The 19,145-nt window shown below is 52.8% G+C and overlaps 2 protein-coding genes across 3 annotated transcripts in view; one reads left to right on the top strand and one right to left on the bottom strand.

The window, feature by feature from the left end:
- RIMS4 (regulating synaptic membrane exocytosis 4) overlaps nt 1-9,143 on the top strand; it is a 70,690-nt gene extending 61,547 nt beyond the window's left edge. For both annotated transcript variants that reach the window (XM_081557083.1, XM_081557084.1), the window contains one exon: nt 4,534-9,143. In XM_081557083.1, coding sequence (XP_081413209.1) covers nt 4,534-4,752 — 219 coding nt within the window. In that variant the 3' untranslated portion in view covers nt 4,753-9,143. The remainder of the gene's footprint in view (nt 1-4,533) is intronic.
- A 1,101-nt stretch (nt 9,144-10,244) lies between these two features.
- On the bottom strand, nt 10,245-15,626 carry KCNK15 (potassium two pore domain channel subfamily K member 15). Its single transcript, XM_081557082.1, has 2 exons — nt 15,344-15,626; nt 10,245-10,930 (listed from the first exon to the last, which is right to left on the bottom strand). The coding sequence occupies exons 1-2, from the start codon at nt 15,624-15,626 to the stop codon at nt 10,245-10,247; spliced, it is 969 nt and encodes a 322-aa protein (XP_081413208.1).
- Nucleotides 15,627-19,145: the final 3,519 nt, after the last annotated feature.

Here is a 19,145-nt window from a genome sequence, read left to right as displayed (position 1 = left end):
TCCAGATATCTTTGGCCCCCTGACTTGTAGGAAGATCCTAGTGGTCACCTAGGGCTTCCTTGGTAGTTCAGCAGAAAAAGAATCCACCTGCCAATGCAGGAGACATGGGTTTGAGGAAGCAAATGGCAATACAGTTGAGTACTCTTGCCTGGGAAATCTCATGGACAGAGGAACTTGACAGGTTACAGTCCATGGGGTCAGCAATGACTTAGCAACTAAACAAAAAACAACAAAAGATGTTTGCTGAAACTAGCGTTAGCTGCCTATCATGGGGTCGGCAGGGCCCAGGCTGGATGCCTTAGGAGCCACATGCCTACTCTCTTTGAGCTGCCATTTGTTTTTGTTTGTTTGTCTTTGTTTTTAAAAATACTTATTTTTTTGGCCACTCCCAGTCTTAGTGCAGCACGTGGACTCTTAATTGTAGCATGTGGGATCTAGTTCCCTAGTTTACCAGGAATCACACTCGGACGCCCTGCATTGAGAGCGTGGAGTCTTAGCCACTTGACCACCAGGGAGGTCCCAGAGCCGCTCTTTGGGCATCTCTAGTTTATACCTCAGTTTCTTGCTCCTAACCTGAACGGGCAAAGCATACAAGGGTAGGGCCAAGGTGTTACAAGTCTCCGAGTCAGCGGGCTTTTGCCAAACTGGAAAGCCCAGGTCCTGTCTCAGGCACAGTCTTTCAATTTGTAGGTTGTGACCCATCAGCAATTTATGAACTCGATTTAGTGGTTTTTTTTTTTTTTTTTTAATGGAATGGAATAGGAAATAGGAAAGAAATGGAAAATAGGACTAGGAAAGAAAACATTTCTCATTCTTAGTAAAGCAAGTCTTATTTGGTGGAGCCACTTGCTTCAGTTGTGAATCTCACGTGTTCACTGGGTGGTGATTTAAATGTCTGTCTTGCTGTATATATCAGTCAGAATAAAGTTTGGAAAAATCTTTCTGGTCTAGAGGTATTCAAAGACAATTTAGAACAACCAGAAGGCCATCTGGGGGCCACGCCTGGCCCACTGGGCCAAGGTCTGTGTTTTCTGGCCTGAGCATCTTTGAAGAAGCTCCAGAGCACATCCCTGTCTGGGATGCAGAGAGATAGAGAAATAGAAATCTGGCATGGGGGTCCTTGCTGCTGAGCCTTCTGACTAATGTCAGGGCGACAGACCCACCATGATTGAGCGATGCCAGCTGTGATCGTTTGCTAAAGCTGCCATAACAACATACCATAGTCCTGGGGTCTTAGACAACAGAAATTTATTTCTTACAGTTCTGGAGGCTAGAAGTCCAAGATCAAAGTGTCACAAGTGATGTTTCTTCTGAGGCCTCTCTCCTCGGCTTGCAGACGGCCACCTTCTTGCTGTGAACTCATACGGTTCTTTTTTTACAAGCAGGCATTCCTGGTGTCTGACTGTGTGTCCTAATCTTCTGTTCTCATTACAATACCAGTTAAAATAGCAACCCACACTAACGGCCCATTTTAATGTAATCACCTTAAAGGACCAGTCTTCAAATACAGTCACGTTTTGGGGTTAGGGCTTCAATATGAAATTGCGGGGCACACAGTTAAGCCCATAACACCGATGATAACAAATCCATTCACACACTCAGACATGGGCTGCTGCTTTTTTTTTTTTGATTGAGGCTGTAGTTGCCGTACAATGTTGTGTTAGTTTCTGCTGTACAAGGAAGTGAATCAGTCGTATGTATACATATATCCCCTCCCTCTTGGACCTTCCTCCCACGCCCCACCCCTCTAGGTGACCACTGAGCACCAAGTTGGGCTCCCTGTGCTATACAGCAGGTTCCCACTAGCTCTCTGTTTTACACATGGTATCTGATCAGTTACCTAGGGGGCATTGACAATTTATTACTTGAGTGACCTCGGGCAAATTATTTAACCTCCCTGAGCCCCAGTTTAAACAGCTGTGAAATCGGAATCCTTTTTTATAGCGTTGTTGGGAAGATTGAATCTAGGGCTGATTTGGCCTTAGACAGTTTCTGACATGCAGTAACCAATAGCCGTGGCCCATGTTGTTTGTATATCTCTCTGCATGCTTGAGGAACGGCTTACAGCTTACAGTGAGCTTCCACATTTATTATCTCCTGTGATCCTTGCCTGCCAGGTGAGCTGAGTGTGGATGATTCCATTTACAAACAAGAACCCTGAGTCTCAGTGAGGCTAAGTGACTTTGCCCGAAACGACCTAGACAAGACTGGAACTTGACCCTACACCTGTCTGACTCCAGAGTGCGTGCCTCAAGACAATAGGTCTTGTGAATGATAAGCCAGCCCACATTTAGAGAGGGGCAGAGTTAGAGCCTGAGAAGAGTGAGGGTCCTGCAGCCATAGAGACCGCCTGTCTGGCTGCTCTAAGAAAGAGAGGTTGACCGAGAAATGGGGAAGGTACTGCACAAAAGAGTCTGTTGGAAAAAAGGAAGGAGGCTAGTATGTGTGTTCTACATGCAGCAGCCACTTTTTAAAAATTGAAGTATAATTGATTTACAGTATTTGTATATTGATTTACAGTATTGTGTTAATTTCAAATGTGCACCAAAGTGATCCAGTTAGTTTTTTCAGATTTTATTCTACTATAGGTTTTTACAAGATCCTGAGTCTAGTCCCCTATTTGTGTGTGTGTGTGCACTTAGTTGCTCAGTTGTGTCCAGCTCTCTGTGACACCCATGGACTGTAGCCTGCCAGGCTCCTCTGTCCATGTGCATTCTCCAGGCAAGAATACTGGAATGGGTTGCCACGCCCTCCTCCAGGGGATCTTCCCAAACCAGGGTTCGAACCCAGGTCTCTTTCATTGCAGGCGGATTCTTTACCATCTGAACCAACAGGGAAGCCCATAGTCCCCTATGCTGTACAGTAAATCCTTGTTGCTTTTCTATTTTATATATAAAATATATATTAATCCCATACTCCTAATTTGTCCCTCCCATCTTCCCTTCCCTTACCCTTTGGTAACCGTAACTTTGTTTTCTGTGTCTGTGAGTCTATTTCAGTTTTGTATATACATTCATTTGTATTATTTTTCTAGATTCCACACTTAAGTGATATCATATAGTATTTGTCTTTCTCTGACTTCTTCACCAAGTATAATATATTCTAGGTCTATTCACCTTGCTGCAAATGGCAATGTTTAATTGTTTTTAAAGCTGAGTAATATTCCTGTGTGTATGTATGTGTGTGTGTGTATGCATACCATATCTTCTTAAGCCAGTTGTCTGTTGATGGGCCCTTGGATGGTTTCCATGTCTTCACTTTTGTAAATAGTGCTGCTCTGAACATTGGGATGCATGTATCTTTTCAAATTAGAATTTTCCTCATTTTCCAGATATATACCCAGGAGTGGGATTGCGGGATCATATAGTAGCTCTATTTTAAGTTTTATAAGGACCCTCCATAGTGGGCTGTACCAGTTTACATTCTCATGAACAGGGTAGGAGGGTTCCCTTTTTTCCCTGTCCTCTCCAGCATTGATTGTGTGTAGACATTTTGATGATGGCCATCTTGTCTGGTGTGAGGTGATACCTCATTGTGGTTTTTGATTTGCATTTTTCTAACAGTGATGTTGAGCATCTCTTCATGTACCCATTGGCCATCTGTATGTCTTCTCTGGAAAAAAAATCTGTTTAGGTCATCTGCCCATTTTTTGACTTTTTTCCCCAATATTGAGTTGTGTGAGTTGTTTATCCATTTTGGATATTAACCCTTTGTCAGTCTTATTATCTGCAAGTATTTTCTCCTATTTCTGTCACTTGTCTTTTTGTTTTTTGATGGTTTCCTTTGCTGTGCAAAAGTTTTTTGAAAGTTTGATTAGGTCCCATTTGTTTATTTTTGCTTTTATTTCTTTTGCCTTGGGTGAGTGATCTATGAAAATATTGCTACTGTTTATGTCAGAGAATGTTTTGCCTAAGTTCTTTTCTGGGAGTTTGATGGTGTCATGTTTTAGGTGTTTAAACCATTTTGAGTTAACTTTTGTATATGGTGTGAGAGAGTGTTCTAATTGCATTGATTTACATGTGGCTGTTCTACTAACCACTTTTATTTTTTTAATTTATTTAACGTTTAAAAAAAATTTTATTTATTATTTTTATTTGTCTGTGCCAGGTCTTAGTTGGGGCATGTGGGATCCAGTTCCCCAGCCAGGGATCCAATTCTGGCCCCCTGCATTGGGAGAGCGGAGTCTTAGCCACTGGGCCACTAGGGAAGTCCCAACTACTAACCCCTTTTAAAACCTGTATTTCTGAGGATCTGGAAGCAGAGGGCAGGTGGATGAGGGGGTAGGTAGGACACTCACAATGTAGGGTCAGCCCTCAAGGCGAGGGCTCAAAGATGGGGCAGGTGGAAAGAAAGAGCAAGATTGGAGGCAAGAAGCCCATCATTCAAGAGCATCTGGTGGGACTTGAGCCATTTTAAGGCGGTGGACTTCCAGGACCCGGAGATGATTGAAGCACACGGTGACCCCAGGTTCTGTTTTCTGGGCCTGTGAGTGGCGTTGGCAGGATCTGAACCACTGTGTCTCTTGTCCCGCAGGTGATCGTGTGGGGAAACTACGGGCGGATGGAGAGGAAGCAGTTCATGGGCGTGGCCCGCGTGCTGCTGGAGGAGCTGGACTTGACCACCCTGGCCGTGGGCTGGTACAAGCTCTTCCCCACCTCCTCCATGGTGGACCCAGCCACGGGCCCCCTGCTCCGGCAGGCGTCCCAGCTGTCCCTCGAGAGCACCGTGGGGCCCTGCGGCGAGCGATCTTAGTGCCGGGGATGGGGAGGGGCTCCCCGAGATGGTCCGGAGACCGCCCAGCCCCGACCTGGGACCCCAGGCCCCGGGGCATATTGAACAGAGGAGGCCGGGGTTCTCCCCCACCCAGTGGGGAAGCTGAATGGGGAGACCTGACCCCCCAGGGCCCCTCCTCACCCCTTCTTTGCCTCCTATTCCCTGAGACCTTCCCTCTCCCGATGGGATTGGCTGCACTTTTGACTTGGCCGGTTCTTGACCTGGTGGATGTGTCTGCAGTCTGGAGAAAGGAAAGATCGAGGCGGCAGAGCACACCATCCTCCTGCCCCCGACTCTGTCCGACCGCACCCCCTTTTTGCCTCCTTGGAAGCTCGCTGCCCGGAGTCACGTCCAGAACCCAGCGGCCATCTCCATGGTGCCAATTACCAGCAAGTGTCTTTCCTGCGGCACCGGGTTCAGGCAGCTACTCCTGCCCCCCGAGCCTACGGGGCAGCTTTGCAAGGATCCGGCGCCAGCTCCGGGGGCCCCACGCCCCCGACTTGAAGAGGAGCTCAGGCCTCTCTCCGCCTGCCCATGGAAGGAGCTCTGCTGCCGCCTGTTCGAGTCCATCTGTCCGTCCCCTGCCTGCTCCTCTTTTGGCGGCTCTAGGACATGGGGTCCAGCAGGGACCAGGGGAAAGGAAGGGGGTGCCCGGGGCCTGGCACGGGCCCCCAGGGCATCTGGCTCTGTGGGCTTGCAACAAACTAGTTTGCACACTGTGGGTGGACTGGAAAGAACTCCGTTGGCTGTGTTTGGACTGAGGAGCTGTGGGACCCTAACTTTCGAGAACCCCAGCCCCAGAGAGCTCACCAGTCTCTGAATTTGGGGGATGCCGGTTTGGAGAGGGAGTGTGAAGATAGCTGGGATTGGGACTGGTGGGGCCAAGGCGAGGGATTCCCAGGTAGGAGAATCCCTCCTTGTCGGATGAGGTCAAAGGTCATCTTGTCTGGCCCTCTGCCTCTGGGCTAAGGGCCTGGGGAGGCACCCGAACTCCCCAGTTTTAGTCTTTTTAAACAAACCATCCTGTATTAAGGGCAGAACCCACTGCTCCGGCCTCAGCGACCTTGGCTCAAGGAAAGAAAGAGAGGTGAGACAGGAGTGTGAGAAAGGGGGAGATTCCTTCTTGAGCAGGCCCAGGGGGCTGCCTTTCTGGCCCCGCCCGGCCTGGTCCTCCCTGGAGCCTTCGGAAGCCCTTTTGCATGCTGGGAGGACGCCGGCTGGCCCCTTTCTGTAGAAGCACATTTCTGCCATCTCCCCTGGGAGGCACCCAGCCACCCACTACCCACACCACCCCCTATCATTACCCAGTCCTGCTGTGTAGGACGTAGTCTTGGTTAGCTGGGTAGGCTTAGAGTGCCTGGCCCTGGGTCTGGTCTTAGCTTCACATAGAGTCCTTACAGAGGGGATGGAGAAAATTCCAGGAGGCAGCCTTCTCCCTGCTGACCTGGCCTGGGTCCAAGCCTGGACCTGGTTCAGGGGAGGCTGGCCCCTCCTCCTCCTCCTCCTCCTCCTCCTCCTCCTCCTCCTCCTCCTCCTCCTCCTCCTCCTCCTCCTCCTCCTCCTCCTCCTCCCCCCTTCCCTCCCCCTCCTCATGTAGGGTTGTAGCCAGAGTCACCTATGACACTCAGATGTTCTGATTTATTATGCTTGGGACTGATTTTATTTAGGAAGCGCTCCTGAGGATGTGGGCCTTGGCGAAGGGGGCCTGGGCTCCATCAGAGGAGATGGTTTTCCACTGAGGATTGCCCGGCTGTGCTCTGTCCCACCTTGTCCCCACTCCCCCTCCCCACCTTTAGGCTGTGGACCAGGTGAGTCCTTCCACCTGGAACTCCCCCCTTCCCTGGCCTGTTCCCAGCCCTGGGCATCCTTTGAAGTTTTGGTTGAGTTGTAGCGCCCCCCCCTGCATGGGGATGGGGAGATGGAGGCGCCTCCTCCTTGGTCCAGGAGGCCTTCTGACCTTGGAATTGTGGTGGCTGGAATCCCAAGGCTGGGGCGGAGGCAGAGGGGCTCAGAATCAGCCCCTCCCCCGTGCTTTTTTTTTTTTTAATTTAAACCAGTGTGATTTCTCTGCTGTTTGTTTATTACTCACCATTCGGAATATTTTGAGCCAGGAGAGCGCCTTCTCTCTCCAGCTGTCACTGCTCTGGTAGTTCAGGGGTAGCATTTCAAAGCCGAGGTGGGGCCTGGCTGTCCCAACCTGAGGGTGGGGGGCACAGCCTTGCGCCCCAACCTGAGCCCGCCCTGGTGGGGGGCGGGTCTGCACAGCCTTTATAAAGAGAGAAGGCGCTCCAAAGCAATAACATCCTGAGGGTGGTCACCAAGGGCCCCCCTCAATGACTTTCTGTTTGTTCTGTGATTTCTCAGCTCACCTCCCGGAGGGGTGGGGTGGCGCGGGGGCTGGAGCCCTCTTTCTTTGTATCATCGTTGTGAGCACATGGCCACCTTCCAGGGGGCTCTGAGGACCCCCCCCCACCCCATCTGTCCTCACCCAGGGATGGGGGTTTGGGGAGGGAGTGGCTGTTTTCATCATTAGCTTTGGGGAACCTTCCAGCCTGCTCCTGTCTGATCCTTTGCCAGCTCAAACTCCCCCATTTGGAGAGGAGCTGAGAGGGTGGCGCTGGGGGAATTAGGGGTGTGGGGGGCCTGGGGGTTCTCTCGGGGACAATTCTTTTTTCAATCTCTGGGCGAAAGGTCATGTGCTGGGGTACGGTGGGAGGGAGTCATCTCCACTTTCCTTCTCCAGAATCTGCCTGTCACACTAAAGGGGAAGGGGCTTTGGGACCATCAGTGAAATGATTCCCATCTTAACGAAGAGATCACAGGCCTCTGGGGTCACCTGTGAGTTCATGACACTGGCAACCTGGGCCTCCTCAAGCCCCCGGGGGCTGAGCTGGAGCCAGGGCAGGACAAAGTGAGGCCATCATCCCCCCCCCCCCGCAATATTTCCTCTGCCCTTCTCTCTGTGGCCTTCTCCCAGAGGCCTTGAAAAGATGGGCAGTGCTGATTGTAGTCCATCTGAGAGGGCAGGAAACCAAAGCTCAGAATCAGTAAGTGGCTTGCGCAAGACAAGACCCCTCAGCAATGAGGCCAGAACAGAAGCAACTCTGTCCTTCCTCCTTCCTGGGACAGCCGACCATTGCTCCAGGGCACATCTGCCATAATAAGGATCTGTGACCTTTAGGCCCTGGACCACCCTGCCCTGCTTGCTTCCATCTGGATGGGCCAGTAACTTTTCTGGTCCTTGGGTTTGGGGGAAAGGCTTGCCATAGAGACCTTGCTCTCCTGGGTCGGGGGTGGGGGGCCTGCCGTGACTGACGTGGGGCTGTGCAGGCTGTGGTCCTGGTCTTGATGTTAAGTGGGGACTCCCCCCAGGGACCACAACCCCTCTGGGACCAACCTGAGGGAGGCCAGACACCACTTCCTCCCTGGGCTGTGTGGGAGTGAGGGGGGTGGTGGTACTCCTCACCTTAAGGCATTCCCCGCCAAACCTTCAGATGGAATAACACCGGAACTTCTCGGAGTGCTTTTATCTCGAGTGTACCCTCACAAGAGCTCCCGGGCAGTCAGTGGGGTCCTGGATGAGTTATCAGCCCCATTTTACAGAAGAAGCTGAGGCCTGGGGAGGGGAAGGTGCTCGCTAAGGCCCCACTGTGCGTTGGTGGCTGAGCCCAGAGGAGAACCCAGTTCTCCAGCGGTTCAGGGCTCTTTTCTTCAATGCGGGGCAAAGCAGAGTTGAGGTAATGCACTTGACAAGCTGATCCACTGTCCAGCTCCTTACATCTGGAGCTCATGGGCACATTTCAGCATTGAGAGGCACCGCTGAGCCCCGCTGCCCTTGGAGCACAGCTGTTGCGTGAGGCAAGGCCACCTGCATTTATTTATTGAGCAGCAGCCCTGTGCGAGACCCAGGGGACGGGGTGCCCCGACTCCATTGCCCGCTGTCCTGTAACAACTCGTCTGGGCTCCAGGAGGCCCCGTGTCTGTATAGCGGCACCTCTGAGTGGACGGAAAGCTTTCATGTCCATGAGCTCATCTCACTCACAAACCCTGCTATGGAGGCACTGACCATGCCTGTTTGACTCATAGCTTCTGATAGGGCAAAGTGGAGACTTGAACTCGGGGCTTCGGACATCATCTCTAAGCCCTTTCACCCCACCACTGCCTCCTGAGGGGGTGGCAGGAAGGCAGACCCCTGGTCCTCAAGCCCACTCTGCACTCACTCACCTTTCCCCTCTTCCCTCTCCAGGAGCAGGAGCCCCTCAGGCTTTGGGGGAGGGAGGGTTTCTGGGGCCCCTGGGTTGGAGCAGGTCACGTTGCATTGTGTTCATGACCATGTAGCTCATGTTGAAAATTAAAGTTTTTGGCTTTTCTAACCCAGCTTGCTCTGTTTTGTGGTGACGCAGTTCTCTCTGGGACACTGAGGGCCATTAGTTTTAACAACCTGAGTGCTGTGCGATGTCAGCTTTGTTAGTGTCTGTTTGTGGGTCTGGGGCCCATCCCGCGACCACTTCCAGAGATGCACTGGAGGGAACAGGGTACTGGGTGAACCCATTTTACAGATATGGAAACTAAGGCCCAGGGAGGGGATGAGAACTACCTTAATTCCCATTGTGGGTGATTGGCAATAACCAGATCTCACAGTTCCAGAAGAGACTGTGGCCCAGGGACTTCCCTGGCAGCCCAGTGGTTGAGACTCCACACTTAGAAAGCAAAGATTTGATCTCTGGTTAGGGAACTAAGATCCCACATACTGTGCAGAGCGGGCGGGGGCGGGGGTGGGGGGAGACTGGTCCAGGTAGTTCCGATGACACGGTGGGTGTCAGCAAGACCCCCTCCCCCATCCGAAACGAAACGGGCTGGCCAAGGACAAAGAACATGAGATTAGGGCTGGGGCCCGTTCCCTCGACATGCCAAGTAAGAGAAGGAGGAATTTAAATGGCGCAAAATTTGCCCAGTGGTCCACGCTGGATGGTAAATGTTTCTCTTCAGTCCATCTGATCCTCGTACTGCTCCTCATAGTGGGAGCAGCTGACCTCACTGGTTAGGATTCCAGTGGCGGAAGTCGTGCATTTCCCCCACAACGCGGAAAACCACGTCACACAACAGAAAAACGGGCCTGTGGAGAATGCGTGTGGCCACGCCTTCCCGGAACAATTTGGACCACAAGGGACTTGGCACCTACGGGGTGGCTTAAGAGTCGTGCTTTTGCTTACGATGCGACTTTTAATGTATTTTTGGAGAGGAGGGCGGGGCTCGCGCCACAGAAGGGAGTGAGACACTGCTCGAGACAGAGGATGGCACTGAGGCCACCGCCCCTCAGCCCTTCTCCAAGCTCTGGGGAGGGTGCGCGGACAGGTAAACCCAGACCCTCAGGCTCTAGGACCGACACCCCGCCTGTGGGATGAGTCCTGTGGGATGTCTGGGGGCCCATCCCAGGACCGCTTCCAGAGATGCACAGGAGGGAAGGGCTATCAGATGGACTTCCTCCGGGCCGGGGGCCTGCCGGCTCCGCCGCCGGCGCCCCAAGCCCCGGGGCTGGCCGGGGGCGAGAAGCCGGGATTGTCGCGGGCGCACAGCTCCAGCCGGTGGAGGCGGCAGGAGATGGAGATGAGGCCGGCGCGGTGAGCAGGGCCTCGGCTCTCGGGCGCCCCCGGGCGGAGCGGGCGGGCAGCGCGCTCCGGCGCATCCGCGCCCGCCGCTAGGAAGCGCAGGACCACGAGGTTGAGGAAAGCGCCGATGACCGTGAGCCCCAGGAGGATGTACAGGAAGCTGAAGGCCACGTAGGGCGGCTTCCTCTGCAGCGCCTCGTCGTTCTGCAGCGCCACAAAGTCGCCGAAGCCGATGGTGGTGAGGGTGATGAAGCAGTAGTAGTAGGCATGGAAGAAGGTCCAGCCCTCGAAGTGCGCGAAGGCGGCCGCCCCGAGGGCCAGGGTGGCCGCGCACACCAGCAGCCCGGCCACCACCATGTTCTCGGGGGACACGCGCGGCCGCCGCAGCCCCAGGCAGCGCTTGGCCGCCAGCAGGAGGCGCCGCACCAGCGCATTCAGCCGCTCGCCTAGGCTCTGGAAGGTGACCAGGGTCAGGGGGATGCCCAAGAGCGCGTAGAACATGCAGAAGGCCTTGCCCGAGTCCGTGCCCGGCGCGGCGTGGCCGTACCCTGGAGGGAGAAGGAAGGGGCAGGTTGACGAGGGTCCATGCCCCTCTCACGCAGAGGCCTTCTTCCTGCCAGGTCTCTCTCCCCATCCTCCAGAGCCCGCAGAGCATGTTGAAATGCTAGTTCGAACTAGGTCATTCCCGCGGCTTTGAAAACTTCTGTGACTACCCATAATCGGCCCAAGTTGTAAACAACCTAAACTGTCCCTCACCTGGGGAATGGATAAACAACCTGTGGTACATCCATACAACAGAATCATTCTTTTCAGCCACGGGAAGGAAGGAACTGCTATTTCCTCAGCAACAGAAGATGGATCTTGAATGTTTTATGCTGAGTGAAAGGAGCCCAGCTCAGAAAGCTACATATTGCTTGGTTCCATTTTAATGACATTCTGTAGGATAACTGGCAAAACTTCTGTGGCAAAACTGTAGGATCAGAGAGTAGACCTGTGGTTGCCAGTCCTTGGAGTTGGGGAAAGGGGGTTAACCCAACTACAAACAGATATGATAGAATTTGGGGAAGTGATAGAAATGGTCTGCCTTGAAATCATGGCTGCAGTTACACGACAGGTTTTCATTTGGCAAAACCCACACAAGTGTACACTGAAAAAGAATGAATTTGAATGTCTGTAAATTGTGCCCTTGATAGAAAAAAAAAAATCAGTTGTGGCTCCCTGGTATCCACAGGGTGAAGTCCTCGTTCTCAGGTAAGGGCATGATCTGAACTCCCTCCCCCCTCCAGCCTCACGCCATGTCCTTTTCTCGTGGTTCCCCTCCCCTCAGGGATCTTTTCCACCTGCCCGCATCCACGTTGCCCTTCCCACTTCCTGTGCCAAGCCAGCTCTCATGAAACACTTCTTCAGTCTGGTGGAGTCCCTCACTGAGTCCCCTGAACTGGGTAGGGAATGTAAACCTGAGTGGGCTTCCTTGAGTCCCAGCACACAGAACAATCATTGTGGGATTAGCGTATGTGTATCTCTTCCAGGACCCAAGGGGTGAAACCTTTCATGGTATTCTCAAAGGGCCCCATAACCCAGGAAAAGTCAGGTGTCCCTTCCTCAATAGAATATGCCTCTTCTAGCAAATTGGCCCCCTCTGCCAAATGATAAATACACCTTTAGCCTGTGCTGTGCCACAGTGAGGAAAGTAGTCCTCTAGGACATATACACGTGCAAGGTGATATGTGCACGTGAGCTGTTGTTGCCACACTGTTGGCAACAGCAAAAATAAGAAACAGCCTAAATGTCCATCAAAAAGAGCCTGGTGAAACCATCCATAGTGCCATCCAACGATGGTTGTGGTTCCAACTAAGGGCAATTTAGCCCCTGAGGGGACAATTGGCAATGTCTGGAGACAGTTTCGATTGTCACACCTGGGAGGTGGTGGGTGTGTGCTACTGGCATCTGGTGGGTACAGGCTAGGGTCCTGTTTAACATTCTTTGATGCACAGGACAGTTCCCACAATCAGAATTTGTGGTTGTTTTTCAGTTGCTAAGTCATGTCTGACTCTTTGCGATCCTATGGACTGTAGCCCGCCAGGCTCCTCTGTCCATGGGATTTTCCAGGCAAGAATACTGGAGTGGGTTGCCACTTCCTTCTCCAGGGGATCTTCCTGATCCAGGGATCAAACCTGCAACTCCTGCATTGGCAGGTGAATTCTTTACCAAGGAAGTCACCAAGGAAGCCAACAAGAATAGCCAGTCCAAAATGTCAACAGTGCCAAGGTGGAGAAGGCCTGCTAATCAGTCATGAAAAAGAGGACACAGTTCTTCAGGGACTGATGTAAAGAAATCACCAAAATATACGAAGTGAAAAAAGCAAGAGACAAAAACGCATGTATAATATAATGCCTCTATCACACATAAAAGTGAAAGCTCAGTCATGATCGACTCTTTGTGACCCCATGGACTATATACAGTCCATGGAATTCTCCAGGCCAGAATACTGGAGTGGGTAGCCTTTCCCTTCTCCAGGGGATCTTCCCAACCCAGGGATTGAACCCAGGTCTCCCACATTGCAGGCAGATTCTTTACCAGCTGAACCACCAGGAAAGCCCAAGAATATTGGAGTGGGCAGCCTATCCCTTCTCCAGGAGCTCTTTCTGACCCAGAAATCAAACTGGGGTCTCCTGCGTTGCAGGTGGATTCTTTACCAACGGAGCTACCTGTGTGTGTTGTAAAGGAACATATAGGCAGAGAAGATACTTGGAAGGATACTCAAAAAACAGATCACTGCATTTGATCCAGAGAAAGGAATTTATAGGTTGACGGGTGGGGAGAAAGGGAGACTTCCTTTTCACCCTATACCTTTTGTACCCTGTGAAGTGTGTGCTGTGTGCATATATAACAGTTGAAATCAACACTATATACATATATCTATTTAAAGATCTATGACTCCACGTTCATGTTTCAACCTCATGGCCCTGTTAGTCTGCCTCTATCTATTTGAGGGGGAGGGACTCTGCTGCCACTAGACTGTGAGGTCCTTGAGGCCAGAGACAAATCTAGTCATTTCTCATGTCCCTGGTCACCAGTCCCCTGCACAGACTAAGAGCTCAATGAAAGTTTAATAATCAATAATAATAATTAAACCAGATTGAAGGAGGTACAGAGTGCGAGACGGAGGAGCGTCTTTAGGAATAAAAGGCCAGGCAGAGCTGTTTCTAGCCATTTGTCTGGTTTTGGCAGAGAGGAAAATGAATAATGATAATAACTAAGCATGCTAGGTACTCTACATGGATTATTTTATTTAGTCGTCTCAATGACTGTATGAGATTATTATCCCCATCTTACAGATAAGGAAACTAGGCTCAGAGGGAGAAAGCTGCCCAAAGGTCACAGGGTTGAGCTATTAACCACTAATCCTCCATAGCTTTTCAGCGGCTCTTTTCTGTCCCTGCAGAGCTCAACCCCTGGGTTCTGTCGCCTGGCTCTGCAAGGCGGGCTTCTGCAGCCTGAACCACACAACCATACTGGCGCCCCCAGGTGGCCCAAAGCGGTAAAACAGCTATTTCCACAGTCGCTTTCCACACCCTGGTCCCTACTCCCTCCCCATCCCAGGTGCAGGTCAGAGGCAAGCAGTCAGAAGTGGAGGCCGCATCCAGCTGGAAGGTCTCCAAAATGTGGGGGAAGGCAGAGGAGGTGAACAGGGTACCACACCACTGGGACAGAGAGGGTCTTAGGCTGAGCCAAGATAGAGAAGCAGGGGTGCCCAGGCTGACAGGAGGGGTCAAAAAGGCTGAATAGGGGCTGGGCCCACAGTTGGCAAATAATGAATTGTCATTATTGCTAATTAACAGTCCCTACTTAGCCTCAGAACTTGTGCTATGCATTTTACCCGCTTGACCTCACTTAAACCTGGCAATCACTCAGTGAGGTAGCAACATTTGCACTTTGTAGTTGAGGAAACCAGGGCTCAGAGAGGTACAATCAATTGCCAGAGAAGGTAGGAGGCAACAGATGAAAACCAGAACTCTGGCCTGTGTAATTTCGGAATGCAGGCTTTTAACTCCCCTGCTAAACCCACAAACTCACACTGACTGGCAAGAGCATTATGGAGGAACTTTCTCCACAGCGCTGGTTTCCAGGGTGGTGGTCCAGGCCCAAAGAGACACTGGGACCTCCACAGCCAGCCTGGGGGAGTGGCTGGAGCCCCGAGAGCCTCTCCTCTCCTTTTCTGCTTCCCCAGGCTTAGGCTCCGCAGGTACCAACCAGTCGGTAGCCATGGCAACGGTTGGCGGGCCAGATGCTGCAGAGAAAGTGCTCTGAATCCCCGAGGGTGAGGTCCAAAGCTGGTGGTAATCAGTCATTCCTTTAACAAATATTTATTGAGTGTCTACTACAGGCTAGGCACTGGCCATATTGCAGGGACTAAGACAGATTAGGCGCCCGTTCTCTTTTTTGTTATAATGCAAAAATCAATCTCCCCCTCCCCCCCTTTATTTAGTGCTTTCTACTTGTCAGGCCCTGCGCTAAAACTTTCTACATATATTATCTCCTTAATGAAAACTGTCTCAGTACAGCCTTGAGATAGGGCCTATTAGCACCCCTCTTTTACAGAGGAGAACACTTGAGGCTCAGAGAGGTTAAGTAACTGGTCTGAGGTCACACAGCTAAGGTGATACCACCCCCCCCACAGGCAAGGAAGCAACTCCAGCCACTTGGGCTTCCGACTCCACTTTATGAGTCTCCCAGCCCCTGACACTGCCACTTGGCAAAGGGGACCTCCTGGCTCCTCCCAGCCTGGTCTGCTTGGAAACGATGGAGCCCATTCGACAGAGGGAGGCAAATGAGGCTTGGCGAGCTGAAATGACTGCTCCGAAGTCACCCCGCCTGGCAGAGGTGGGATTGAAACCCCGGACGCCGCGGGCGCCTGGGGATGGAGCGGGCGCCGAGGGGAGGCGCCGGGGGCCGCTCACCGATGGTGGTGATGACGGTGATGGCGAAGTAGAAGGAGCCGGCGAACTTCCACTGGCGGCCGGCGCGGTGAGGCTCGGCTTGCAGCGCCAGGCGCTCCAGCTCGCGGTAGTCCTCGGCCGAGAAGCCGTACTTCCTCCGCAACTCGCTCCGCTTCTGGGCCAGTAGCCGCTTGCGGCCGCTCTCCGCCTCGGACTCGAGCGCGTCGAAGACAGCGGCGCCCACCAAGAGGTAGGACAGGATGCACAGGACGAGCGCGGCGGTGCGCGCGCTCTGCTTCCTCATCGCCGAGCCCCGGGCCCCGCTCCCTGGCCCCGCGCCGCGCTCGCCGCTTCCCCGTCCATGCGCCCCGACGGTCGCCCCGCTCCCCCCTCGCGGCAGGAGTCGGGGCTGCGGGCGGCTGGGGTGTGGCACCCCGGGGCGGCGCCTCGGCGGGGCGGGGCGAGGGGGGCAACGAGGGCCCGGAGGGCTCCTGCAGCTGCCACCTGCCTGCGCCTCCCCTGCCTTTGTTTCCCCGGGGGCGCCCCGGGGCTGTAGCGTCTGCAGGTCGTGACAGCGGGACCGAAGGGCCCAAAGCCCAGCTCTGCAGGCGCCCTGTCTCCACCGCCGTCCTCGTCCTGTGACCTTGGGCAAGTCATTCATTCCTTCGTTCGGTCGGTCATCCAGCAAATATTTACCAAGCATCTACTGGTACACACAATCTATTACATTCCTGGTGTAAACAGAGCTGATATCCTAGGATAGAGGGTTGGATGAAAAACAAACAAAAAGATAATTTAAGAAAAGTGTGAGGGTCTTCTCTGGCAGTCCAGCGGTTAAGACTCCGCGCCTCCACTGCCAGGGGCGCGGGTTGGATCCCTGGTCAGGGAACTAAGATTCCTACAGGCCAATGGCACGGCCAAAAATTAAAAAAAAAAAAGCGTAAGAAGGAAAACATCCTGTCTCGCAAGGCGGGTGGAGGGTGGGAGTTGAAGGGGCACTTACAGCTAAGATGGTGGGAGAAAGCGTCCCTGGGGAGCGACTGGCAGCACCTGCAGGTCCTTTAAGCAGAGAAGCCAGTGTGTCTGGAGTCACGGTAACTGGAGTGCTGGGGGGTCAGGGTGGGAGTGGGGATTAAAAGGAAGACAGAGAGTCCATTTCACAGAGGATTTTACAGGCCCTCTGAAAAGTTCCCTGGTGGCTCAGACAGTAAAGAGTCTGCCTGCAGAGTGGGAGACCTGGGTTCGATCCCTGTGTCAGGAAGATGCCCTGGAGAAGGAAATGGCAACCCACTCCAGTATTCTTGCCTGGAGGATCCCACGGACCAAGGAGCCTAGCAGGCTACGGTCCATGGGGTTGCAAAGAGTTGGACACGACTGAGCGACTTGACTTGACTTCTTCAGTACAATAGAAAACCCTGGAAAGGCTGTAGGCAGGAAAACAAACACCAACGATCTAATTGACTTTTTTTTTTTTTTTTAAAGAGTGTTCTGGCTGTTTCGTGGGAGAGAGATGGTGGCCCAGAGTGAAGGCCAGTTAGGAGACTCTTGTCCTCCAAATGTGTGCTGAGGGTGTGATGGAGACGGAGACGAGAGGGTGGGTCTGAAATGCTGGGGAGGTGGAGGCAGGCACACTCGGGCAGCCGCATGCTCACATGGCAATGGAGTGAGGGCAGAAGTGACCTGTGACCCATCCAGGCCGGGTTCAGAAACCTGCCCCACGTGCCAGGCCCCCACCATTCTTCCCCAACTGTAGCCAGTGCGGACACCAACCTGCCCATCCCAAAGGAAATCAACCCTGCATATTCATTGGAAGGACTGAGGCTGAGGCTGAAGCTCCAATACTTTGGGCCCCTGATGTGAAGAGCCAACTCACTGGAAAAGACCCTGATGCTGGGAAAGATTGAAGGCAGAAGGAGAAGGGGGTGACAGAGGATGAGATGGTTGGATGGCATCACCGACTCAATGGACATGAGTTTGAGCAAATTCCAGGAGATAGTGAAGGACAGGGAAGCCTGGGGTGCAGTGTTCATGGGGTCACAAAGAGTCAGACATGACTGAGGACTAAACAACAAGTCTTTAGGTGAGGACAGAGCCACAGGGTGGGAGGAGCTGGAGAGCTATGACACACTGCAAAAGATCCCCCAAAGGAACACCTATTTTGAACTTCGATGGGATTAAGTCCCTGACGTCTGGAGTCCATCTGTTACTACAGCTAGTATTACCCAGATGCACAGAGCAAAGGATATGCTGATGGGTTAGATGTGGAGGGTGAAGAGGAGGACTTAAGGATGATCCCAGGGTCCCTGGCCTGAACAGCTGTGCACTTGGGGCACCTTCCATTGGCCGCACTCCCTGAGGAATCTACCCCTCCCCACCAGCACCAACGTGACACTCATGTCAGAGTCCTGGGTGGGCTGGCATGGGTGGGCAGAGCTCTGGGCAGCCTCTCCTGCAGCTGTCTGGACCCCCACCCTCCCAGCTCTCTGCTGCAGCTTAAAAAAAAAATTTTGTTTGTTTCTTTGGCTTCAATGGGTCTTAGTTGTAGCACGCGGGATCTTTGGTCTTCTCATGGGATCTTGGATCTCCCTTGTGGCATGTGGGATCTAGTTCCCTGACCAGGATCGAACCCCGGCCCCCTTCACTGGGGAGCCCAGAGTCTTAGCCCCTGGACCACCAGGGAAGTCCCTCTGCTGCGTCTTTGACATGCATCACTTGTCCCCTGTGATCACTCCACCCCTCCCCCCGCAGCCCCTTTGTATTTTCTTTTTTTTTTTGGCTCCGTCTACATTAAACTTTCAGTTCCTTCTGCAACCCCTTGCTTTGCTTGGAACAGCCTTCTCCCCAGCCCACTCAACAGCCAACATTTATTGAATGCCTGCTAGGAGTACGGCATTGGTTGAAGCACTTTACCTGTATTAAGGCCTTTAATCCTCGCAACCTCTTTATGTAGTAGAGGCAGCTGGCTGACACTCTATTTGTCCTGTACCCCTCCCTTAATGGGACATCTTCCCTGACTCCTCAGGTGTCCCTCCTCTGGGCTCCTCGGAGGCTTCAGGGCTCCTGCCATCTTGCATTCCTCCCACTGAATTCCCTATGTGTGTCCCCCTGAGGACAGGGATCCCATCTTGGTCACCAGTCTGTCCCCAGCACCCAGCTGTGGCACAGAGCATATATCCCATGACTGTGGACGAACAAGCAGCAGAAGCACGTAGAAGTTCAGAGCAGGGACTCTGCACCCCCACTGCCTGCAGTCATATCCTACTTTTGCTTACCAGTTGTGTGAACTTGGGATGCTTCAGTCTCCCGAGTTTCTAGGAGGGGTTAGAAAAATTCCAGTCTCAGAAGATGCTGTGGTCAGCAGAATAATGCCCCCACCCCCCAAAGATGCCTAGCCATGCTATTGCTTCAGTCGTATCCAACTCTTTGCGACGTTATGGACTGTAGCCCACCAGGCTCATCTATCCATGGGTTTCTCCAGGCAAGAATACTGGAGTGGGTTGCCATGCCTTCCTCTAGGGGTTCTTCCCCACCCAGGGATCCAACCCACATCTCTTATGTCTCCTGCATTGGCACTCGTGTTCCTTACCACTAGCACCACCTGGGGACCACCCCCCCAAGATGTCCACATCCTATTCCTGAGCCCTCTGAATATGTTAGGTTATGTGGCAAAGGGGAATTGAGGTTGCAGGTGGAATTAAGGTTTCAAATCAGCTGACCTTGAGATGGGAGATCATCCTGATGATCTGGGTGCCCAGTGTGATCAAGGGTCCTCAGAGCTGGAAAAGGGAGGTGGAAGAGGGGGAACCAAGGTGAGAAGGACTCG

The sequence above is a fragment of the Giraffa tippelskirchi genome, chromosome 13 (assembly GCF_054371585.1).
Source record: "Giraffa tippelskirchi isolate mGirTip1 chromosome 13, T2T-mGirTip1v1.2.pri, whole genome shotgun sequence".
Lineage (NCBI taxonomy): Eukaryota > Metazoa > Chordata > Mammalia > Artiodactyla > Giraffidae > Giraffa > Giraffa tippelskirchi.
Note: the sequence above shows the minus strand (reverse complement) of the source record. Positions and strands in the feature narration are given on the sequence as shown.

Excerpts from the sequence above, each read along its gene's own strand:
- KCNK15 (XM_081557082.1), bottom strand. The coding sequence starts at position 15,626 with ATGAGGAAGCAGAGCGCGCGCACCGCCGCGCTCGTCCTGTGCATCCTG. Across the intron at positions 10,931-15,343 it reads CACCGTCATCACCACCATCG|GGTACGGCCACGCCGCGCCG; the intron begins GTGAGCGGCCCC and ends TTCTCCCTCCAG.